General features: G+C 40.2%; 5 protein-coding genes across 5 annotated transcripts; 3 read left to right on the top strand and 2 right to left on the bottom strand.

Annotated features, from left to right (window-relative positions):
• The first annotated feature begins 2,522 nt into the window (after positions 1–2,522).
• LOC129773634 (glutaredoxin 3) lies at positions 2,523–3,640 on the top strand. The gene is made up of 3 exons (XM_055777278.1): positions 2,523–2,768; positions 2,828–3,247; positions 3,322–3,640. The coding sequence occupies exons 1-3, from the start codon at positions 2,719–2,721 to the stop codon at positions 3,497–3,499; spliced, it is 648 nt and encodes a 215-aa protein (XP_055633253.1). The 5' UTR covers positions 2,523–2,718; the 3' UTR covers positions 3,500–3,640.
• Positions 3,641–3,727: 87 nt separating this feature from the next.
• On the bottom strand, positions 3,728–4,827 carry LOC129773640 (probable prefoldin subunit 5). Its single transcript, XM_055777286.1, has 4 exons — positions 4,518–4,827; positions 4,329–4,459; positions 4,194–4,272; positions 3,728–4,132 (listed from the first exon to the last, which is right to left on the bottom strand). Exons 1-4 carry the CDS (start codon positions 4,617–4,619, stop codon positions 3,953–3,955), a joined length of 492 nt encoding a protein of 163 aa, XP_055633261.1. The 5' UTR covers positions 4,620–4,827; the 3' UTR covers positions 3,728–3,952.
• Positions 4,828–9,605: 4,778 nt separating this feature from the next.
• On the top strand, positions 9,606–11,360 carry LOC129772851 (translocon-associated protein subunit alpha). Its single transcript, XM_055776368.1, has 3 exons — positions 9,606–9,848; positions 9,944–10,663; positions 10,737–11,360. The coding sequence occupies exons 1-3, from the start codon at positions 9,785–9,787 to the stop codon at positions 10,820–10,822; spliced, it is 870 nt and encodes a 289-aa protein (XP_055632343.1). The 5' UTR covers positions 9,606–9,784; the 3' UTR covers positions 10,823–11,360.
• Positions 11,361–15,412: 4,052 nt separating this feature from the next.
• On the top strand, positions 15,413–17,291 carry LOC129775325 (acylcarnitine hydrolase-like). The gene is made up of 2 exons (XM_055779945.1): positions 15,413–15,484; positions 15,562–17,291. The coding sequence occupies exons 1-2, from the start codon at positions 15,428–15,430 to the stop codon at positions 17,191–17,193; spliced, it is 1,689 nt and encodes a 562-aa protein (XP_055635920.1). The 5' UTR covers positions 15,413–15,427; the 3' UTR covers positions 17,194–17,291.
• A 2,651-nt stretch (positions 17,292–19,942) lies between these two features.
• On the bottom strand, positions 19,943–22,461 carry LOC129773266 (sphingosine-1-phosphate lyase). Its single transcript, XM_055776866.1, has 6 exons — positions 22,219–22,461; positions 21,839–22,019; positions 20,918–21,780; positions 20,620–20,858; positions 20,408–20,554; positions 19,943–20,342 (listed from the first exon to the last, which is right to left on the bottom strand). The coding sequence occupies exons 2-6, from the start codon at positions 21,978–21,980 to the stop codon at positions 20,117–20,119; spliced, it is 1,617 nt and encodes a 538-aa protein (XP_055632841.1). The 5' UTR covers positions 21,981–22,019; positions 22,219–22,461; the 3' UTR covers positions 19,943–20,116.
• Positions 22,462–24,038: the final 1,577 nt, after the last annotated feature.

Genomic DNA, 24,038 nt, shown 5'->3' with positions numbered 1-24,038 from the left:
GTCAAAAAATATCAAATATTTTACTGTTTGTACGGAGGTCAAGTGACATTGTTGCATATGTGGGTGGTTTCCCGAATCGTAGTAATAAAACGGTTAGAATAACATATAAATTTAACGTTTATTTACTTGTATTCATTACAAATAATAATTATTAATCGAGCGATAAAAGTACGCGACTTGCGATTTCGTTATTCTGTCTTTAACTGACAGCTCGTGTACACTCAGGTTGGAAGTTAGACAAGTGCATACATAACAGACATGATAGTGATGACATTGGAAATACCGAGGGAAGCGATGAATCTTGCGGAATAGTAAGAAAATATATCATATTATTGCCAGCTAACTTGAACTCTAAGACAACAAGTGATACCAAGACATTATCGCTTTCTTAGTGCTCGGTAGATGATCCAGCCTCAAATGCTGGATCCATTGAAATGAGTGCACGACGTGGTCGACGGACTTGAGGAAATTAAGTGTTTTATTTCTTTGCTTTATTATATAACGGAATGCTCGGAAAGGAATGCTCCAGATCACGTTGCATGCCGCATGTATGACCGCATTCATTCGCTAAGGGTTAAGTACTGACGTTCTTGCACGGATTTCTTCAGTCTTATGAGCGACATTTTGTAAGTTTGGCTTGAAAAGCACGCGATAGTGGGGTATTATTACTCTATTTGAAGTTTTTCCTCGAATATTTACTATTAAATCCATAAACAACTTCTATTGGGCTGTAAAATGGACATTAAGCCGTTAAGAAGAGTGGAATTATTCCAAACGAGTGCAAGTACTGTATGATATCACCTTTTGTCCTGTAATCGTAATCTGAATCGGTTGCACATGATCTCTCTATTTACAAAGGATACTTCGCCAAGAAACAAGATTTGATCCCACTGAAAACAGCCTAATTCATCAACAAATTTTCCGATGTCTATTTGGTGTATCTGCATAGCACATAGATTTTTATGGCTGAAAATAAATTAGATTGCTGTTTACGTGAATTGGAACGCGTAGAGTTAAAATTTAATTGGTTGATTGGAATAATTGGAACATTTGTGAAGAGTCGCGATGAAGTTGTGGTTATATGCAACTGGTTCGAAAAATGGTTCGTTTTTTTTAAACATATGTTGAAACCTGGAAAATTTATAGCTGTACTGAAATCACGAGTGTCATAGCTTTCTTGAAAGAAAAGAAGAAAGGATTAGTGAGAACTATGAATGTAAGTTTGAAATAAGAATCTGAAAAGAAATACAAAACAATTAAATATATTTAGGGCCCTATGATAGAAATCGAGGCGATAAGAATTTCGCTCGTTAGCCCTATTTTGGTATTATAGATACCGGGAAATGCTATCGGTACAACTGTCATAGCAGTTTGTTTTGGTTTGATTGTTGCTTTTGTTGTTTGTTTTGATTTGTTCATTCGTTTTGATCAGTATTTGTTTTACGGTACTGCCAGAATAGTCTATACAAGTGAGTGTTCAATCCAGAATCATTGCAGAACTTATTTCCAGCGCATATTTCAGTGACTGAAAATGAATGGGCAAATGAAGAAAAAAATGAATCACTATCAGAAGTAGGCATCCTCGAGCAATGTCTACTACTGATACTGATTTGTTTTGTGGAGGCACTTTAAATAGAATCCCGGTTAAGGAAAAGTTGCTGCGTACATTAGTACGTTACTTTTGTCAGCAATTTTCTTTTTTATTACTATACTACACCAAACTTCGTCGTTACATCGGTTTGGGTTGATATTAGGGGAGAGGTAAAGAAAACACTAGCACACAACAAGCGATAATTTAAAGCCACTGGTGATGATCCCAATACAATAAAGCAACTAACGCCACTACAACAAGAAATCGACGCTCAGCTGAACATCTCAGCAAACATAAATCCAGCAGGCGAATCATTCGGGTGTGATGAAAATGCTGATATGAACTTGAATGTAGGTAACTCCCCCACAGCATGCACAATAGAAAGTAATTACCTCGGTGAACCATCAGAAAACATTATTTCTCCAACAATGGACAACGATGTCAAAGATGAAACAGGGTTGATACATGTTGAAAAATGTCCAAATCAACGTGTCGCATTACAGGTCTGTCCAATTAGCTAAATGTCGCATTAAATGTAACTTACTGTAGCTTCTTTTTCTTTGACACAAGCGATGTAATACAGTTATTCTATTAACGTTGGAACAAGCAAATTATCTTCATATCTGGCATCCCTGAGCATCGACTATGTCAAGAAGTCAACTCCAAGACGGGTCTATGGTCTATGGTACTAGGTGAAGCCGTTTCGTCACTAAGTAGGTTAGGGGAGCGGTATATCAAAATTGTACGGAAGAAAGCAGAAGGGGAATGATTTGCTTGAAGCGTGAAAGAGACAGACTGATCACGAGTGAGCTTGGGCACAAGCGTATTGTGTTTTGTTTACAAACAAAACACAGTAGACTTCCAAGATGGCTGCAGAGCGGTTTTAGCATATTGGCCCACCTTTGGATATACTTCTAGGCGCCTTGGTCAACTCTAGAGATTGACAACTGCTTTTGTACGACCGTGAACTGCCGCTCTGGTGTCTCCTTAATCCTAATCTACCTCGAATTTTCTATCTATCTGTTAGTTGTTTTTGCGTCATTATTTTGGGACAGCACCGGAGATTTGCGTACATTCTGTGAGAATAATTTTTTGCAATAGGGAATATCAGTAGTTCAACGCAAAAGATGGCTGTTACCAAAGTGTCCAGCGCAGAGCAGTACTCTAAATTGTTAAGGTGACCCGTTCAATTTTGAGTTAGTTAAAAGAAAAACACGTTTATATTGCCGTTTGCAGTTCGTCCTCCGTAACAGTTGCCCTGTTCTCGGCTGAATGGGCCGACCAGTGCAAGCAGATACTCTCGGTTATGTCCGAGCTGGCGAAGCAGGCCACATTCGGTGGGATGCAGTTTTTGGACGTACCGGCGGAAGAACTGTCCGAAGTTTCCCTCAAGCATCAGATTGATGCCGTCCCAACGGTGATATTCTTCAAAGCCGGAACGGCGGTGGATCGTATCGATGGAGTGGACATTGCTGCGCTAACGACGAAATGTCGAAAGTATGCCGGTACTCCAGAAGCTTCTTCCGATGGTAGCTTTGAGAATCGACTGAAGGCCCTGATAAACCGAGCCAACGTGATGATCTTTATGAAGGGAGATCGTGATGCGCCCCGCTGTGGATTTTCTAAACAGCTTATTGCGATCATGAACGAAACTGGGTAAGCCATCGATATTGATATTGCATTTTGAGATATTTAAATCCTTGAATTTGTGCCGTGTTTTTTTTTTGCAGAGTCGCTTATGATACCTTTGACATTCTCACTGACGAGGAGGTGCGACAGGGCTTGAAAACGTATTCCGATTGGCCAACGTATCCGCAGGTTTACGTAAAGGGAGAGCTTATCGGTGGGTTGGACATCATCAAGGAATTGCTCACGGCAGGCGAGCTAAATGCGACGTTGAGCGCTTGAGTAATTTATTCTTCCCCGAGGCGCTAGTTATTCAAAAATCTGAATAATTTCCTATTGTTTATTCATTTATGCTGATGAGAAAGATCGATCTGTGTTTGGTCTTTTGTTGGTAGTAAAACGTAATCTTGTGTTCTTTAAGAAGGTATTGTAGGATCATTTTATGCAGGAAAAAAACACTGAACCATACAATTGTTCATTGTTCTCTATATATGTCATAAAAATGCCTGCTTATCCGAATTGTCTCCTTTATTGGTTTTGTTGTTAAATGCATATTCTAGTCGAAAAAGAACATAGTGTGAAAGTTAATTTGACGAAAAAGCAAACTTAAACTTTGCTAAATCAGATTCCAGAAAGGGTACTGTGACCACTGTAGTTTGCTTTCAATAGAAACAGTTGAAATTATTTTGGTTTGGACGAAGTAAGTTACAGATAAAATATAAGCATCTATTTCTTCTAGGCTCCTTCCCGTTTTTTCTGCAATTCTTTCTCGAACTGAAGAAGCTTAATTTCCATAACCTCCCGAATTGCATCCCTGATTTTGGACTTCTCCATGCCCAACACTTCAATCTTTTCCATTTGCTCTTGGACGAAGTCCACCCGACGTTTAAAGAAACTTTTTGCGCTCTCCAAATCCTGAAAATATTAATAGCTTTACAATAACTGTTCGAACACTTGCGATGTTTGTGTTTCTCACATTCTCCACATAGTAACCAGTTCCAATATCGATAATCACGTTTTCCGCATCTTTTATCGTCCCTGGGACATACATGCTCCTGAAAAGAGATTCTATCAAATCGATTCATAGCGAAAGGCACATATGAAGCCTTACCCCGTCAGTGGCACTAGAATCTGCTTCTCATTCCAGTCGGGTTTGAACTGCTCCAGCGCCTCCTTAGAGCCGGAATATTTGACACGGGCCATCTTCAATGTCTGCAGGGATTCTTGAAACATCGTCAATTCCTACAGGAATGGAAGAATGGTTATCTCACCTCCAACCCACCCACACTGAATTCCCTACCTGATCGAGCTGATTCTTCAATTGTGTCAGTTGCTGCAGGTTAAGTGTGTTGAGATCGATCTGCTGCATCTGCGGCTTTTCGCTAGCGGAAATTGCGGACATTCTGTCGGCGGCCGTCGGTCTGTTCACAGGAAACTAATGGGGGGAGTAACAAGTTCGATAGTTGTGCCAATCAGGAACGGGCAAATTGCCGGATAAGGGAAAACTGGGAAGCCTGCTTGCTTTGCACTGAACAGCTGCAAAAATAGCAGAAGCGAGTGTAAATTTTTCCTTTTGCGAGAAGAAATGACAGATCTTGTAAAATGACAGACGCGTGGGCGAATTCGATTTGTGAAAGCAAGGCGCTTAAATCAATGTATAACAGGTGAAGCAACATAATCACTTCAACAAGAAGGGGATTACGGTTTGTGGAGCGGGGGTTGTTTGTTTTGTTATTGCTAGGATACGCCATTTTTGCATTTTCACATGCGAGAGTAGTGGAAATGAGAATGAAATTCTACAGAATATCCCTTCTTTTTCACATAAATTCGCAAAAGCCGAACATAGTAGGCATCGTTCGAAGCGTCGTAGCAGTTTGTAGAGAGCCGCCGGCAGCGTTCTGATGCTGTTTGTAAACAATACCGACAGCAATTCCAATATGGCTGAAAGTGCAATTCATATGATTGTTTCACCTGGTGTATATAGAGACGCCTTGTGTGAAAGGAATCCATCGTGGCGAAATAATATTGGTAATAAACCGAGAGCCCGTTGCACGATAATAGTCCGACAGTGGTTTTCAAAAACACAGTAATTTACATTTAATGCGACAGTTAGCTAATTGGAGAGACCTGTTATGCGACACGTTTATTTGGACAATTTTACCTCTAATTGCACATTTTTTTAAACATCGAGTTCGGGGCCCAAATTATGGCCTCACATTGAAAGTCGCCACCATACGTCAACACTCCCCCTTATTCCACGCGGCGAGTGATGTGAGATAGCAAAGTTTCTCGCTTCATTGTGGAAGCTATCTTACTTTTCAGCTATTTTTTGATACCCGAGTCGATAACATATGAGGACACGACTTCAAATCTCACCTAGTGACAAACTATAGTCCGCTATTCGCCTACGGGAATGCAGTGACTTGAGCCATCTCACCTCATTCGCCGCGCGGAATAAAGGGGACTGTACCACTCTCATCGCCAATGTCCAATTACAGGTGAAAATCGCCTCTACTGCGACACTGAGTGGTGCCTCGGCAAGTCACATTATAAGTAAATTACTGCATCAGTTTATAATATTGCACTCAAAGAAATAATTGACAAATATGACCAATTTTCTAATAAATACAATTTTTTTAGTCACCATATTAAGAATCCATGCATTTTTATTTGTGTTTTCAATTGTTGTCAAAATGGAGGTCCTCTTAGCCGCATTGGATGCGCGTGCGCTAACCAAGCGACGGATTGTGAGTTCTAGAACTCAGGGTTCTCAGTTGAGCATTTTTGTGTATTATGCATTCGACAAAACAAATTAGAGGAACAGAGTGCAAACTCGAAAATTTTAAATTATTTTTGATATGCTGTAACTTCGTGAAAAATCAACGCATACAGATAGGATATATATCATATTAAAGCTCCAACTTACAGAAATTTTGAAATACCGTATGTGTATACTTCTATTTGTGCGTGTAGGTGCAGTGGACAACAATATTGAGAAGAAATATGAAAATCTATTTTTTTCTGGTTGTTCTATGATTTTATGAACTAATCTTATCAACCAGACAAACTTTTATTTAGTTCCTAGAATATTCCTGTAGAACGTTTCTATACAGAGATATTTCTGTTTCAATGAAAAATTATCACTTTATCTTTGATTATGAATAGTTATTGTATCGTAAATTGAAAGGCAGTTTTGAAAACTTCATTAAATTTGGAACAAATTATTATTATTTATTTCTTCGACCAAGAAAAAAAATATTTCAATTTTTGCCATTGATTTAAAAGAAGTTCCAAAAACAGGTTTTTTGTAGCGTTTTAGAAAATCTTCTCTAGTCTTGCAAATATTGCAGAAAGTTTTTTTGTTAGCAGGCAAATTTTCAGCCTAGTGTATTCCCAAAACACCTGTGAACGTTTCATACTATGCGTCCTCTCAGAATGAATGATTCACAACTTTCGTCTTCAAACGACCGTATTTCTTCGTCGATAAGAACGACCGTCGTGTCAATGGATTACGCTATTGTGACATGTTAGAAGACATTTTTTGCCAGATTTGGAAGATTTTAATATCAATGATATATGGATTCAACAAGATGCCATACTGCGCACATTACAGTGATTTTATTCAAAAGTAAGTTAGGTGAACGTGTTATATCGTGAAATTGGCCTGTCGATTGGCCGTCTCGTTCATGCTATTTGGCAACATGAAACGCGAAATACATAATAAGCAACCATCGGAGATTACTAGGTTACTATTTTCAACGACAACTGTGTATATATTACTGCTTCAAATACCTATTTCGACGAAATCAAATGTAACAATTAGGATTGGGCGATCTTTATAAAAAGATCGATCTTGTCGAATCGATTTTCCAAACGGCATAGGGATCAATCCACTGATTTAATCGGTACCAAAGAATCGATCATGGCCGAATCTATGCCTTTGAAAAACTAAAAGCTTTTATTTCGATTTATCTGCTTATGCTATATGAATGCCGTCGTTTCTTTAAACAGGGAATACAAATTTCGTATTTCTTTTCAAACATCAAAAGCATTTGGTTTTGTTCCTCAGCACGAAGTCCATATCCACACGGCATTCATCTTGTGCCGCCAGGCAGTCGTTTTATTAAATAAATTAATTGAAAAAGCATTATTAGAAATTCAACAACCGCCCAGAACAATGCCATCTAGAACTCAGCTGTCAATGATCCCATTAAAACCAATCGTGCCATCCTTCTGTCATTTAGTCGAAGCCGATTCTTGATTTTGGCATCATTTCTTTCGCCTGTAATTGATGTCGACATCAGGTTCAGTGATCCTATGCGCAACTGGTTACAGTACAAGCTTAAGATCGATCCAAAAAATCAGAAATCGGAATGGAAAAGATCGATCTTCTAAAAATCGATCAGAGATCGCCCAATCCTAGTAACCAAACCAACGTAAGTAATTACATAAAAAAAATCTGAACCCTTTCGTCTTGCCGTACCTCAACGTCTTTATAAAATAGTTTAAACGTCAACATAATTCATCCGTATTTGTGAAGCTATTAAGGTGAAGGTGGAAGGAAGCCACAAATGGCTGCAACAATGGTGCTCATTTCTTCCAAATTTCCTTCGACTTGCACTGTGGTCACGCGTATTCTAGAGTTTGCCATTCAATATAATATATTCTATCATCTCCCTTCCTCACCCCTCGCCAGAAAAACAAAAAAAATTGCGAAACAGTGAAACTCGATTAATCGATTAATTACAAGATTAATCGATTAGAGTAAATTTTCATCTGCCGCCGCAATTTATAGTGAAAACCGTCGGAAAACTCGGGCTTAGTCATAGTCATAGCGTTGCATGTAATGAAAGTCAATAAAATAAAGTTATGTTGATATCAATACAATAATTTTTTTGACGTTTAATGGGTCTATAGTGTAAGTTTTAGCAACTTTAACATTGGTTAAGAAAATTGTATTGCAGTGCTCGGAATACTGCCACGGCTGCCCCTGCTGGCTTCGTTCCACCTTCACCTTAACTCTCTACCACATTAACATGTCCCAATAGGGCGCTTGCAGCGTGCATATGTATTAGTGATCTGTTGGGCAGGCTAAAGAGATCGCTGCATAGGATTTATATGGATCGACAAGATTGAGCTTTGTTTAAATAATTATTTTAGCGAAATAGTTGTAGAAATTACGAGCTATACTACATTAATAACATGCGAATATATGTCTCTTCACATAAAAATATTTACTTTCAGCGTCAAAGCCATATATACGGAGAAAAATAGAATTTTCTGTTATGGCTATGATCCATATCAATGGAAGAAGATTGATTATTCTATGCTACGCTACGAATTTAAACAAATGGTGTTTGCGCAACAGATGCTCTGCATGTATGTGCAGCAAGCGCCCTATGTAGTTTGAAATTGTTGAAGTATGAATGGAGATTATTACTTGGCGTTATTTAAATACTTTGAACACGTATTTGTCTCACTAACTTAACTGTTTTTTTTAAATAATTTACCAAGTATTTCCGCTAGACCTTTATCAATAATATAAAATCACTATCACAAACAATTTTGTTCCGTCTCAAGGCATCGGAGCCACTTTTGCATATGTCGATTGGGTTTATATCCTAGATGGGTTTTAGAATGTTTGAATCTCGGACAGACTTCACAAGTCGATTTCGTGCGGGTTACAACATCGTGGTAGTTTCAACCCGATCGTTTTCCGGAATAAGGGTGAATATGACCATTTTTGTGTTTGCAATTTTCTATTTATTCAGGAAGAAGACCACACATTATAAATGATGAAGCTGAATGGCATTTGAATCAGCCATGCTGTTATTCAATTCTTATTTTTTCGGAATTTTTCACGATAACAATTGTCTCAAATATCTCAAAAATTTAAGAGGGAATGGTAACTGCTTATGTTTCAAATTGCAAAATTCCGCACCTGATTAAAAAAAAGCACAAAAAAACTACTACCATGTCTCTGGAAATATTTCAATTTGTAATGTAAAATGTTGAAAATATGTAACGTAACGTAGAGGCGAAGTATGTTCCACATTTTCATCGAGATGCATTTACGATGATGATGATGTTGGATTAAAGAGGCTTTAAACATTGCAGTTCATTCGCCTCTAAGCTTTTACGATGGGTTTTAAGTTTAGTTTTATTATTTAACGACCAAATCAAATCGTTCTGAAGTGGTTTGGTATCGTGGCAAATGTTTCAGTTCGTGAAAAAATTCTCGATTGCATAACGAAATATTTCACAAAACATTTAGTGAATTTCATTTTTGATGAAACAATTCTTGCTCGAGTAACCCCTCGCGAGCAACTGTTGTTTCATCAGCTTGTCAACGCGCTGCTGATTTGTCATTTCGGTTCCACGTGAACTGACGTTTTCAGCTAAATCTTCATTCGTTGCGGAGTCGGCTTTGTTGGTTGTTCGTTCATTTTCTCACTGGTGTGTTCCCGTACAACAGCCTCCTTCAGACAGGGCTAAAACTCAGCGGACTTCGGAGGTGGAAAGCTGTGTAGAATTAGTGATATTTTGAAATAGTAAACGTTTTCAAAAATGAAGAATCTACTTATCTTTGCTTTGTTGGTGCTTCCAGCGGTTTTACTCACCGTAGACAGCGGTAGGTTAAGGATGTGATTACCAAAGCAATTCCTATTTTGGAACACTTTCACCTCGACGTGGCATCTGATAATTTTTGGTGTATTTTATTGACAGGGTCTCGGCTAACAGCCTACGCTACCGAGGATGAGTTGGAAGAGGAATTGGATGTAGAGGTTGAATCCGATGACGCTTCGTTGTCGCAAGCCGATGAGCCGGAGGCAGAAGATGAACCAGAGACGACAAAATCGCCTGATGCTGACACGTTCCTACTGTTCACACGACCACTGCACTCTGCTGGATCCCAACTTGAACTGCCTGCTGGTAACCCAGTGGAATTCCTAGTTGGATTTGCCAACAAGGGAAGCGATGACTTTATCGTAGAAACCGTTGAGGCATCATTCCGCTACCCAATGGATTTCAATTATTTCATCCAGAACTTCTCGGCCATCGCGTACAACCGTGAGATTAAACCAGGTCACGAAGCCACTGTTTCGTACTCATTCCTGCCATCGGAATCTTTCGCCGGACGTCCATTCGGTTTGAACATTGCTCTGAACTACCGTGACGCCAGCGGAAATCAGTTCTCCGAGGCTGTCTTCAATGAAACCGTTTCCATCATCGAAGTTGATCTAGTATTCGATGGAGAAACCTTCTTCCTGTATGTGTTCCTGGCTGCCGTTGTGGTGCTGCTACTCGTATTGGGCCAGCAGTTCCTCGGATCGTACGGAAAACGCAAGCGATCGCCTGCGATGAGGAAAACTGTTGAGACTGGTACCACCAACACTAAGGATGTGGACTACGATTGGATCCCTGCTGAAACGCTCAAAAAGATCCGTGAGTATTCAATGCTGAGTTGCTTAGTTTCAGCATATGTTACGATATATTAATCTCAATTCTTTCTCACCAGAAAACTCACCAAAGTCCGGTAAGGTTTCCCCCAAGCAGAGCCCCCGGCAGCGAAAGACGAAAAGGGCTGTCGGTTCCGACGAATAAAATTGCTTTCGTAAAGAGCAATAACAACCACAACACAAACCAACTCAACAGTGAAGGATTAGGATAATCCTGTGTGACCTGGGGAGCTGTAGCTCTCAGCCAATCCTAGACAGAGACCGTGGATGTTCGGGGTGGTTTCCATCCACAGCATCAGAAATTCACGAGGAAGACTTTCGGTTTCCGTTGAACAACAATTTACGTTTCATTAGAAGTACTGTTTAGTTTACGTTATGATTTTTTTTTCTGTTCGCGTGACTAACCATTCGAATTACGATGAGATCCTTTAGTGTGTGAGCGAGATTGCGGTATTTTCCGAAACAGGAATAAATGCTGAGATATAAGTTTAAACCTTAATTAGAATGCACAAATAAGTGCGAGCAGGAAGAAGGGCAGCAAATGGGGGCTTCGTTTGTGGAAGCACAGCAATCCCTGCGGTAGGAAAACTGCTGAAGAGTAATGTTTTTTTTTCAAGTGTTTTTCATTGCTTAAATTATTTTATACGAGAGAAATTGAGGAAAAAATGAGAGTTAAAGTAATAGCACAAGTATATGTATTCTGATGACATCGCCTTTTTAGTAATTTGGATTTGGAATATTCGCGAGCGTCGACTTTGAAGACTAATTTGCTGCGGAATAAACGAGGCTTGGAGCTTTTCGTAGCCACATTGGTTTCGCGTTTGCTTACTAAGCGATCGATCGTGAGTTCAAAACTCAGGGCCCTCAATTGACCATCTTTGCGTTCCCCCAACCAGCGCACACTGGCTCTTTACATATTCGCCGGTGAAAGGGAAATGCGCATGGTTTCTCTTTGGTGATTGATGACTGTATTCTCATTTAAGGGCATTAAACTAGCGCGCGGGTGTATCATTTCAGTGAAAATGCCATCACTGTTTGCAACAAGAACTGTCCGGTCTAACTGTACAAAGGAAACCGAAGGAATACTCTTACGCCTAAATGGATACTGTGTAATTTACAATTTATAAGATACGATAAACAAGTAACATGTACACGTTTAAAATCCAACACTGTTACAGCTAAAATACCAATGAGTCTAAATAAACGAACAAATGGGATGAAAAGCGGGATTCAATATTTGAAATAGAACATCTCGATCAAAACCGTTTCAATTTGAACACGCGTCTCCTATGTTGCATATTTCCGGTTATTTTAATATTTTGTCGCTTTTGTGAAAAAAATATTGATTAGAACTTCTTTTTCATTGCTCTATCAATTTTTCTGTAGCATTTCTTTGTTTTTAAGAGGCTTTAAACTTTGCAGTTCATTCGCCTTTAAGTTTCTGGAGCCTATCCGTTCAATCGTATAAATCGATATCGAACTGGTCAATGCAGTTCTGTATACAATTACGGCCCCTATTCCAGAAAACGAGACCAGAAGACGAGTGCTCGTCTCGTTTGTTTTCATTTTCCCGAAGCCGAGCTCGACTGAAAACAGACGAGTAGCTCGTCTGGCCCGACCGTTTGTCTGCGTTCGCTGAAGAATCAGTCGAGTCGTCGTCTGGTTTGGTTTGATGTGTTTTCACCTTGTTTATTTAAAGTATCGGTATAACATCGTTTTACTACATGGGCTGAAAAGGGATTGCTAATGAAAACAATAGTTTTTTTTTTGGGCAAAGCTGTATTTATTCCTCAACATAGTTTCCTTCGAGGGCAATACACTTGGTAATGCGAGTTTCCAACATTTCGATTCTCTTTCAGTAGTACGAAACGTCTAAGTCTTCGGAATATGCCTCAGTGCCTCTCGGTAGACTGCCTATTGGACTCAAGAGTGTGGTAATGGGTCCACGTTTCATCCATTGTCACAAAATGTCGGAAGAAGTCCACTCGATTACGCTTAAACGACGCCAAACCGGCTGTTAAATCTTCAAATCAAATCTTCTTCCCCTCGCCCGTATGTTATGTAACGCTAATCGGTACACACAGTCGAAATAATTTGAAAAATTATTAGCTTTTTTTAAGGAATGAGAAAATCAACGTAAGAAAAACAGATGACGGGCACAAAGTGAAAGGGGTGTAAGTAACATCATCGATTTCTCTGCATCGGCTCTCTCTTATGGTCATAACTTAGCTGCGAACACATTCCCAGCTGTATTTGACAATGTGGAAGATAGGTCAGTACCTCATCTATCAGATTCTATAGCGAACTCAAATTGGAACGTTTTTGCAGCTGAGTTATTAAATAAAGAAAAAGTTGATGAAGATAAATCGATCAAGTCACCCCTATCATTCTGTGCCTCTCAGATATCTGCCCAGGTCGGAATCAAATGTTCATACGGAAGTTTCTTATATGCTAGTAGTGACTTCGATAGGATTTTCGACATGATCATAGAATTTCGAACAAATTAAGACGGAAAATTAATGCTCACATCTGTTGAGATTGATGGCTTCAAACCATCTGGCGTTTAGCTGAGAGGAGCATGTGCTGGTATAAATTGATGTTGATTTACACAGAAGTAACTAATCCTTCGTTCAATGCAGCAGTTCCTGTCGTTACATTTCACTACTTGCAAAAGGACTTGGGATATCCTTACGTGACGAGCAAACCACTCGGCATAATATCGTACTAATTCCGCTTCATCGATTTGGGAGTTTGTGGGCTCAATATATTCTGCTTTGACGGGCTATCCATCAATGGGCCCTATTATAGAAATCGAGGCTATAAGAATTTTGCTCGTTAGCTCTATTTTACTATTATAGAAATCGAGCAATTCGATAGCATCTAGCGAGTGATAGCTATCGATACAGTTTTCAGAATTTTTTGAGTTGGTTCTCGTCTGGTTCTCCATCCATATTCATTATGGTTACTGGCTTGATTATTTCTTGGTACCGAATAATTTCGAATTTAGGCATGAGCCCATGAGAAGAAGCGTTCGAAGATAGGTGACTTGCTGAACGAACAACGTATATTGGACCACTGCATTGAACTGCTTCAGCATGAACGAGGTGCCCTAGCTTTATTTTGCATCCTGAGATAACAGACGGGATGAGCTTATGGGCCCAATTCCAGAAAACGATACAAGCAATTCGTCTCGTCTCGTCTCGGCTTCAGTCACTGTTGAGACGAGCAAAATATTCAATTCCAGTACACGAGTTTCATTGAAATGTTTTATTTGGTAGACTGGAGCGACTTCAGTCAGTTTTTCTCGGTATGATCAGTGATGTCAGATAAGAAGACATGCTTTTGTTTTCAGAAAAACCACAAACAGTTTTAAAATTGATCAATCGATACTCTTTTCTCAGTGCCAAAATATAAAGAAAAAAACATAACAAAAAGGAATAAGTTTCATATATCTTTTGGTTCATTGATATTTTTCCTCGAGCATATGGGTTCATCACTCAGACGTTTTGTTATTAAGGATTTAATGGGGGAAATGTTTGTTCACCTAATCAACGATTTATCAAGAAAAGTTTTAAATCTATATATATGTATTTCCAATAAAGTAGTTGTTTTGAATTACTCATTTTCGTTCAATATGTGAAGACCCTTTTCGTGCCGTGTTAATATATTCAAAACAGTCCATCTATCATCCCTGGATATGAGTTCAATGTTTAGAATGTTTACATCTGGTTGTGTTGTTTGGAAGAGGCCCATTTGAAAATCTGTAAAATCTTGCAATTACTGAATTGAATTTGATGGTTGCAAATGAAAACATACATTGCTTATGCAATACTAGTTTAGCCGTGAAACAGTTTTTGAAGACAAAGGCGGAGCAGAAGAATACCGATGATTTCAATCAACAAGGTGAACAAACACATCAGACAAACTAGACGATTCGACTGATTCATTGACGAGCGCGGCCAAACGGTCGTCGAACTAGACGAACTACTCGTCTGTATTTAGTCGATCCCGACTTCTGGAATATGAATACAAACGAGACGAGCGCTCGTCTCCTCGTCTCGTTTTCTGGAATAGGGCCCTATGTTTAGCCGCCAGGACAAAATCACGTCTTCCAAGATTCCGAAGTGTGTAACACGTCCTATTGGAAAAGTAATGTTTGGTTTGGCGGCGTCTAATGGTCTAATGGGAGGTATTTTCACCTCTTTTATTGTTGTTGCCTTGTAATCAATACCAAAGATAATATAATATATACTTCCATCAACTAGTCTTCCTTAAGTTTCTTGAGAACTTAATCAAGTCTTTATATGCAAGATGTCATCATGATAAATTTAGCATTTGGCAGTTACATTTTCATAAGAAGAACACCGAAGTTCACTGATTGGCATATCCGACACGTATGTGAATATGATGTCGATAATCCGCATGTGGACTTGTCTGGACATCATAGGATCCAATTTGTCCCCCCATGTGTGCTGATTTTGGAAATTCCAAAAATACTTGTTTCAACGCTGAGAGATAAGCTATTACCAGTTGATTATCGATTGTGTTCATTATCGGTTTCACACGCTCTACGTCAATTGCAAATGTGTTTCGCGCAAATCTGAAAACAAATCACGGATTACCGAAATCGATGTCTTATCTTCCTCCTAGCGATAAAATCTAATTACAAAAATATCATCCGAAGCATCATGTTATAAAAGCATCCGTTGTACACATCCACGACTCAGTAGCCTTTTTGGCACACAGAGAAATGTTGAAATTTATTTCATTGGTAGCCTTAGCCTTCGTGGCCACCTGGGCCGATCCGGTAAGATAATTTTCACCTTCTACCTCAATTATTGATGACAGAAACCATCACGATTGAAACCGTTTGATGCTTTTTAGAATCGCCCAATTATCACAACACGTGGTGGACAAATCCAGGGTATCACCTCAAGATGTGGTCTACTATGTACCTACTTTTCATTCATGGGCATACCGTATGCTGAGCCGCCGACTGGAGAGCTCCGTTTTCGAAATACGGTGCCGCATCGTGGCTGGACAGGTATCAAGGATGGTGGAGTACATCGATCCGCGTGCCCATCGAGCAATATGATTGGTGGAGGCTTCACAGGAGATGAAGATTGCCTGTTTCTGAATGTTTATACCAGAGACCTGGTGGGTTTGCGTCCGGTAATGGTGTGGATTCATGGAGGATCATTTAGCGGAGGATCTGGCGATTCGTGGATTTATGGTCCCGATTTTCTGGTGCAACAGGATGTGGTTATTGTTACTATTAATTATCGGCTTGGAATACTCGGGTTCTTCAGCACCGGAGATCAGCACGCTCAAGGCAACTGGGGCATGAAGGATTGCGTAGAGGCACTTCGTTGGGTGCGTGATAATATCGCTGCTTTTGGAGGTGATCCAAACAATGTTACTATTTTTGGAGAGAGCGCTGGAGGTGTCGCTGTGCATTATCTGGTGATGTCCACGATGGCTAATGGTTTGTACCATAGAGCCATTGCACAATCAGGGACTGCTTTGGCTCCTTTTGCCTTCCAATATAATCCACGTGAAATGGCCCGTCAAGTGGCTAACATTTTCGGTTATCCAACTAATGATAATGCAGAACTTGTCCGACGATTGCGCTACACACCAAAGGGAGATTTTGTTAGACTCCAACAGGGTTGGCTAGATATCCCCATTCCTCGTGGTTTTAAACCGTTTGAATTTGTTCCGTCAGCGGAACCCGTCAACTCGCCAGAACCAACATTCTTTACCGAACGACCTATCGATGTTCTGAAAAGGGGAAACTTCAACAAAGTTCCATTCATCATCGGTTACAACGACGCAGAGTCATTGTTCATGATTCGTGAGCATATGTTGGATTCTACTGTGTGGAACGAGTTTACTAGAAATCCTCAGTTTTTCGTACCACACTACTGGAACATCCCGCCGAACAGCACAGCGGCTAGTGCGGTGAGTCAAGGATTCCGAAACTTTTACTGGCAGGATCGCCCTCTAGGTTCTGGTATAATGTTGGAATGGACACGTTTCCACACCGATCAACAGTTTATTTACGCGATCGACAAAACGGTTCGATTAACTGCCCAACACAACCCAGGTCAGACGTATTACTACCAGTTCAGTTTTGACGGCGCGCTAAATCTTGTCAAACGATTAATACTGCTGCACGATTGGCCCGGAGCAATGCATGCCGACGAGCTGCCCTACATGTGGTCGATGACAAACTTCCCCGTGTCCCCAATCCTACCGGGTAACCCAGCACTGACAGTGCGTAGCCGTGTCCTGCGGCTGTGGTCAAACTTTGCCCGCCATGGAAACCCTACGCCGAACTCGGACAACAATCTGCAGAATATTCGCTGGGCTCCGGTTCTGAACGGAGATATGGCCTTCCTGGATATCGGCACCAATCTGGTGACGGGTCATCACCCAAATCGGGAACGTATGGGAATATGGGCGGAGCTGGAGCAACGTTACGCCAATGGTCCTTTCGAGTGGCCGAAGGAATGAAATGGGATGCGGGGAGTGTCAGTTGCTAGTCTAGTTTTATTCCTTGCAAATAAAATAATGAATTTTAGTTAATGCTCACTATTGTCACAATATGTCATCATTGGGTACCATCCTTCAGAGGACCTCTATCCTGCTCTATCGCCCTCTATGTCTTTCTCTGGATGAAAATTCCTTGGTTTAAAACCAAGATCGATTTAGATAACACTCAATTGAACATTTTCAAATGTTTCTTGATGGTATTATCAGTTCGAAGACACGTGTGTAGCAACAAGTAGAAATACTTCTTTCTATATCGAACTGATACTTAATAATACTAATACTGGGTGGTGCTCCCTTGGCCGAGTGGTTAGCGTCATAACTAACATGCCGGGTGTTCGGGTTCGATTCCCGTTCTGGTCGGGGTAATTTTTGGTCAAAGAAATTTCCTCCGACTTGCACTGTGATCACGCGTATTCTAGAGCTTGCCACTCAGAATGCATTCAAGGCGTGTTATTCGGCATAGAAATCTCAACTAAGTACTAATAAAAGTTCCTCTAGGTTCCTCTAGTTCCTCTAGGAACGTTAGTGCCATTGAAGAAGAAGAAGAATACTGGGTGGGATTTGAACATTGAATCTCTGAATAGAATCAACATTGACATAGCGTGTCACACATATCATGGTGGGAGTTTCGGGCTCTATTGAAGTTCAAATCTTGAAATTTTCGTCAGACAAGTTACTTCAAACTAAAACTTGGACTGCAGGATCTCTGACCGTTGTACGTCAGTTACCTCAAAATGTTCCTGTTGATAGTTTGTTTCTCTTTTTGATACGTTCAACAAAAATCCTATCGACTACTTCCATCAACAAACTTTTGTAAGAGTGACTTTCCTGTAATAGAATGATTACGATAATTCTTGCTGGCGTCCCATGCAATCACCATGAATTTTCGTAATTCCATACCCTAATACTACTACTAGTACATATACTCAATGTTGCCACATTGAAATCTGTATTGTAGACGTGGCAAAATTGAGTGTACAGTTCATGTATTTCTTAAAAAAAATGAAATCAGTTCAGAAATGTCAACAGATAACAGAAATCAATTCCCCTATTATTTGGTATGGCCCCCTTTTGGCGTCCAGCACTTCCTGCAAGATCTCCGCAATCGTCGTTTTGAATTCCGCTTCGTTTCCTGGGTTCTTTGAGATGAAATATTTTTCACGACCAACACGACCTCTCAGATTGTTCTTGTATGCTGCTCTACGGACAGTGTCTGCGCAGAGAGGTCTTCGAATGGTGCCGGCTACTTCCATAGTAATTTTTTTTTATTATTTCGTTTATTTTTACAGGCTCAGTTACATAGGTTTAAAGGTGCCAAACTCTTAACTATATTTTTACTAGAATATATTAATATGTTTCCTTAATTCTACGGTTAATAAATAGGAAACCGATTACTCGCGGTTGACTCGAGTTTAGAAGGGTGACACATTTTCCTTAGGAAAAGGATGGGATGTAAGGAGATTGTAGCAATGTTCACACTCACATTCATACTCACACATCACACTGAATTCTTAAAACAACCCTTACATCTAATATGTATTAACAATTTAACCTATTCTAATGTTAGTAAGAAAAGAACCGATAGCTCACGAAGGACGAAAAGGAGGGGAAAATGATGTAAGAACAATGTAAGGAGGTAAGGATGTAAGAACATCTCTCACCTGCACATTGGGCTGCCTTCCTCGGTGTCGAAGGGGGTTTTCTAAATTCGATCTGGCGACAAGATATAGCTCGCACGACCAAACAACGTGAGCGATGTCGTGGTAACCATGGTCACAAACGCAGAGATTGCTGTCGGTAAGATTGAAACGAAAAAGTAGCGCATCTAAAGAACAGTGATTGTACATGAGTCGGGAGAACGTGCGAATAAAGTCCCTACTCAATTCCAGACTTTTGAACCATAGTTTGAGGCTAACCTTAGGGATCATCGAGTGAAAACACTGGCCCAATTCATTTTCGTTCACTTGCGCTGCCAGTTAGCGGTGGTATTTTTACGAACTAAAGAATAAAATTCATTGAAGGCGATTTGCCGCTGATAAATATCGCCTTCAATCGCACCTACCTTTGCTAATGAGTCAGCCGTCTCATTACCCGTTCCGTAGTCAATTTAGGAATGTTTGTTATTGGGTTCTTCCGCAATGTTCGCACACTTACTTGCCATTTTTGTAAAATACTTTTTCAAACATCTACAAAAAACAAAAACCAACACTGCTCAAGCAGTGGTTTGGTGTTGATGTCACAAACTGACGAAAAAAAAGTATGCTATTTCGCAGAGATCTTACTAAAAAGGTTGAATTGTTTGGAGAAATTCAAGGTGTACACTCAATTAAATAATTAGCAAAAAACATTTAGCGAAATTTTCTTGCGCACATAGTTAGTTGAATGTGTGTGTTATTAATATGCATCAAAAGAAGAAATGAAGAGTATTATTGAGTAGCATGTGTAGACTTAATTTTGCCATGAACTGTGTACTCTTTCGAGGAGATATACGGTTGCAAGATTTGCAATACCGTATTTTGACCGTGGACTTCAAGGGCTCAATGTGTTGCACATTGAGAACACATTAATCGACATCCAGAAGATGGTCATCCTTATGCGTGCTTGTCCGACATTCCCTTGATCAGGACTGAAACGATAAGTCCTTCTTTCGCAAAGGTAAGACTGTTTCTGGCTAGGCTCTGTCAATGCTAAATGTTAAAACTAAGAAGACTTCATCCTACAAACAATACCCACATCATAGCTTTATTCAAGTCCCAGAGCTAACACCTACAATAATTCGCATAAAAGTATTCTTTTTGGCGTCAACGTTTCTTAAATAGTTTCGTCGTAATATACGACATCTCACATTCATCTTCACCTATACATCACAGAACCGTTTAACCGCTCACTTGGTCTCCTGAGTAAAGTACATTGAGTCAATAAAGCATTTCGTAAAGTTTCCTATCAGCTCCCGGTCGGGTACCGCTTGGGCCACACCGTAGATCGCCATTCTGCCCTCTACCGGTGTTTCGGGATTTTTCATGATTAGCGCCACCTTTGAGCGAACGTCGTTTATGAATTTATCCGCTATCCCATCGGGGGTATGCATATGTGTGACGCATAGATGAATTCTGCAATAATCGTAAAAGATGGGTTCTGAAATGATCGATGTTTCGGTTCATGGAAAAAGTTATACCCGGATGGGAATTGTAGCGAGTTTAGGTTCCAGCCTAACGTACTCAACTCCGCTGACAGGCGGAAAATATCGAACTTTTTCGAGCCAATCGCTATCACGCTAGTCGCCGGAGTTCCGAAGATGTAGATGTGATCAATTTTACGAAGACTGCAATTATGGGGCAAGAAAATCTGTTAGTTTTAGGAATGATCGAACTTGCGGCGCACACTCACTGAGTCTCTATATAGCGGGCTGTGTCAATGATACGTTTGGTAGACTCCACGTAGCCATCGATTCCGAAGTTCAGCATTGTGGCCCATGTTGCGGCGATGACGCCCCCTGCCCGTGATCCATTCACAGTTGGTGAACCATAAACACCTCCAGGCCATTCTGTTGTGACAGTGTATTGATAGTGTCGATACACTTTGTCCGAGTACAGAATGATGGAAGAACCTTTCGGGGTAAAACCGTACTGAAATAATTTATGACCTACAGTTGAAATCTGCTAGACAATGGCATATAAAATTTCACCTTGTGCGTATCCGCTGAGATGCTCGTCACTCCGTCCACGCTGAAATCAAATGGCTTCACGTAGTAGCCGGCTCGTTTCATGAACACAATTAGGAAACCACCCAAACAAGCGTCCACGTGCACCGGAATGTTGTACTTCTTGCCCAGCCTGGCGATTGCTTCGATGTCATCCATCGTTCCGTACGGAAAATTCGGAGCGGATCCAACTAACATCACCGTATTCCTATTGATTGCACGCTCCATGGCGCCAATATCTACCTCTGTGCTTTCGGGATTAACCGGTACAGTTTTGGTGTACATTCCAAAATATTTGGCCGACTTGTCGAAGGCTGTGTGGGCAGTCACCGGGAGGACGATGTTTGGTTTCGTAATACCCTTGACCTCATGACCATAATCCCGATACGCCTTGCACGCCATCATGATGGACTCCGTCCCCCCGGTAGTCATCGTACCACATGCGTTGGAACCACCCTTGAACAGCGTTGCTGCCATGCGTATCACTTCCGCTTCCATTTTACATATTCCGGGAAACACATCAACGTGTAAAGGGTTCGTATAGGATGCTTTCCCATACACTTCGGTCACCAGTTTTACCAGGCGAGGATCGTAATAGTACACCGCCCCCGATATGAATCCCTCTTTCCACTTGTAGTGACCGAGAGACAGATATTCATCGACCTTTTGGAGAATCCTATCTTCCGCTATTCCATCTTGAGGCAAAATAGTGACAAATTCGCCGTATTGAGAGGCATCTTTCACGAAGCCTTCATTGATTTTGGCTATTTCCGCATCGATCTTTCGTTGTACAGCGGGAATCTTACGGGCCAACTTGAAGCACTTACGCCGAATTCGTGAATACAGACCTAAAAGCAATAAGACATATTTTCATTCATATTATGGTCTGCTATCTAATAAACTCACTTTCATCCTCATTAAGAAGTTCCCACAGCCAAATAGCCCCAAGGACTGTTGTCGTCGTGAGTGCCACAATCTGCCAGGGTGCTTTGCCAGCTAGTGCCCGATCCACAGGTCCCGTGATGAATTGCAGTTGCGATCTAAGCATATTTTCCTCGATTCTTATGATTAGACGATGCGTTTGAATCTGTGGTGTGACAGAAATGAACTGTGAACTCGATTCACTGAAAAATGTTTACTGCTTCTGATAAGCGCTGGCTGATAATGGCTCAGGCACTGATAACCGATAAAGCAGCTTAGCTGATGGAATTCCACGACTAGCGCAACCATGCATGGCCGCTTACGCGTTATCCTGATCTGTTATATTCTTTGTTCTACGATCGTACCTTTTAAATAATGAATGCTTGTTTGAGGGGGGTACAAAGAAAAGTGTAGTTTTGTGTTGCTCTGCTCAACTGGTCTTTACGGGGAGATAGATATTCCACCATTTATGGGTTCTATACAATCGAGATTTTGCACGTATTTTATTCTAGTATGCAAAGATAAACAAAATTGCTCAAACAGCTGTGCGAACCAATTATACCGACACTGAACAACAAGTGAAAAATGAATGTGGAATTAGGGATGCCACGCGATTTAATATGTGTGGAACTGGAATCGATTGCTTGACGTGTGTACTAAATTAAGTGCGGTTGAATGCGAGTCGGTAGATTTGATCAAGGCGTATAGTAAGGTGGAACTTGCTGTCAGAATTGCTGCTCCACCATTATTTTAGTTCGAATTGACAGGGGCCAAACGTGTTTACAAACAAAGTGCTAGACTTTTCCAAGGAAGAGGGCATCAAATAAAACCTTTAGCGACGAATTGTGTTTGCACATAAAACTACTGGTTGAAAAGCAAAAGATTATTGTAAGATTTGTTAGTGTATATTCGTTAATTCATGTCGAGATGAAGATCGTTTTCGATTTGCTATATTTATCGCTATTTTTATAGCTACTACTATTCTTGGATCTGGAGGAGAACGATGATGAAGACGACTATTTGCAGGAATTAAGTGTATGTTTAATGTTTTGTCCAGCGCTGCCGCCTGTGGCGATACTGTCTACTATCCCCTGAATCGGAATTAATCTTGTCGAAGCAACTTTTTTCATTGAAACCCTGATCTTTCTAATCATTATCCTGAGTATCTTGGGCTCTGTTGCATGACCAAATTTCACTAATAATATTAGTTATGTAACTTGTAACTTGTAGATTCCTGTTGCGTAATGAATCTAGAAGTAAAAATCTGAAAAAAAGTTTAGCCGTTTTATCAAACCAATTTTTCTAAGTTTGAAGTAAATTTGCAAATCGTGAATTAATCGCAAATCGTACCAGAATCACCAAATCCTAAGCGACTCTCAGAACGAACGATACGTAACTTTTGTTTTCATACATTTGTAGGTACGACAATTGTAAGGATGGGTTTAGACTAGTGATACATTCGAGTGAAGAGATATGATGAGATTTATAGAAATCGCATCAACCGTTTAACTAGCGCGAACTTATATAGTGAATATATTCCTATTTTTGGTGAATTTATTTACCTGAAGTAGAACTGCATCCAACTTCAGTGATTTCTCGCCAGTGAGAAATTCACCAGCGTTTACATATGCCTGAATTTATTCTATTCATCCTATACATATATACCTCGGAGAAGTGTATCATATATATTCTCACCCGTTTACATCTATTTTCGGGTGAATAAATCCATCTATAGCTATAGATTTCCCTAATGTAAACCCGCCATAAGGAGTGATGATACTCACACGTATACATACGCATTTCCACACATACACGCACTCCTCACCCACAAACTCATGAACACGAAAGTTACGAACCGTTCATTCTAAGGGTGGGTTTAGACTAGTGATATATTCATGTGAAGAAATATGATGAAATTTATAGAAATCGCATCAACCGTTTACACTAGCGTGAACTTCTATAATGAATATATTCATATCTATTATATGAAGTAGAACTGCATTCAACTTTAGTGATTTCTCACCAGTGAGAAATTCACAAGCGTTTACATATGCTGAATTTATTCAAGTTATATATACCTCGAATAAGTGTATCATATTTATTCTCACCCGTTTACACCTATTTTCACGTGAATAAATCCATCTATAGCTATAGATCTCCCTAATGTAAACCCGCCATAAGACTC

The sequence above is a fragment of the Toxorhynchites rutilus genome, chromosome 1 (assembly GCF_029784135.1).
Source record: "Toxorhynchites rutilus septentrionalis strain SRP chromosome 1, ASM2978413v1, whole genome shotgun sequence".
Taxonomy (NCBI): Eukaryota; Metazoa; Arthropoda; class Insecta; order Diptera; family Culicidae; genus Toxorhynchites; species Toxorhynchites rutilus.
This window is presented reverse-complemented; position numbering and strand designations above follow the sequence as displayed.

What these genes read in the sequence shown, in the direction of transcription:
- LOC129773634 (XM_055777278.1), top strand. Translation starts at nt 2,719, where the DNA reads ATGGCTGTTACCAAAGTGTCCAGCGCAGAGCAGTACTCTAAATTGTTA. An exon ending in CAGTACTCTAAATTGTTAAG is followed by an intron (nt 2,769 to 2,827) that starts GTGACCCGTTCA and finishes TGCCGTTTGCAG; the next exon opens with TTCGTCCTCCGTAACAGTTG. An exon ending in GCGATCATGAACGAAACTGG is followed by an intron (nt 3,248 to 3,321) that starts GTAAGCCATCGA and finishes TTTTTTTTGCAG; the next exon opens with AGTCGCTTATGATACCTTTG.
- LOC129773640 (XM_055777286.1), bottom strand. Translation starts at nt 4,619, where the DNA reads ATGTCCGCAATTTCCGCTAGCGAAAAGCCGCAGATGCAGCAGATCGAT. An exon ending in ATTCTAGTGCCACTGACGGG is followed by an intron (nt 4,273 to 4,328) that starts GTAAGGCTTCAT and finishes ATCTCTTTTCAG; the next exon opens with GAGCATGTATGTCCCAGGGA. An exon ending in CTGGTTACTATGTGGAGAAT is followed by an intron (nt 4,133 to 4,193) that starts GTGAGAAACACA and finishes TAATATTTTCAG; the next exon opens with GATTTGGAGAGCGCAAAAAG.
- LOC129772851 (XM_055776368.1), top strand. Translation starts at nt 9,785, where the DNA reads ATGAAGAATCTACTTATCTTTGCTTTGTTGGTGCTTCCAGCGGTTTTA. An exon ending in TTTACTCACCGTAGACAGCG is followed by an intron (nt 9,849 to 9,943) that starts GTAGGTTAAGGA and finishes TTTTATTGACAG; the next exon opens with GGTCTCGGCTAACAGCCTAC. An exon ending in TGAAACGCTCAAAAAGATCC is followed by an intron (nt 10,664 to 10,736) that starts GTGAGTATTCAA and finishes CTTTCTCACCAG; the next exon opens with AAAACTCACCAAAGTCCGGT.
- LOC129775325 (XM_055779945.1), top strand. Translation starts at nt 15,428, where the DNA reads ATGTTGAAATTTATTTCATTGGTAGCCTTAGCCTTCGTGGCCACCTGG. An exon ending in TGGCCACCTGGGCCGATCCG is followed by an intron (nt 15,485 to 15,561) that starts GTAAGATAATTT and finishes GATGCTTTTTAG; the next exon opens with AATCGCCCAATTATCACAAC.
- LOC129773266 (XM_055776866.1), bottom strand. Translation starts at nt 21,980, where the DNA reads ATGCTTAGATCGCAACTGCAATTCATCACGGGACCTGTGGATCGGGCA. An exon ending in ACTTCTTAATGAGGATGAAA is followed by an intron (nt 21,781 to 21,838) that starts GTGAGTTTATTA and finishes TATTGCTTTTAG; the next exon opens with GTCTGTATTCACGAATTCGG. An exon ending in TCGCTACAATTCCCATCCGG is followed by an intron (nt 20,343 to 20,407) that starts GTATAACTTTTT and finishes CGATTATTGCAG; the next exon opens with AATTCATCTATGCGTCACAC.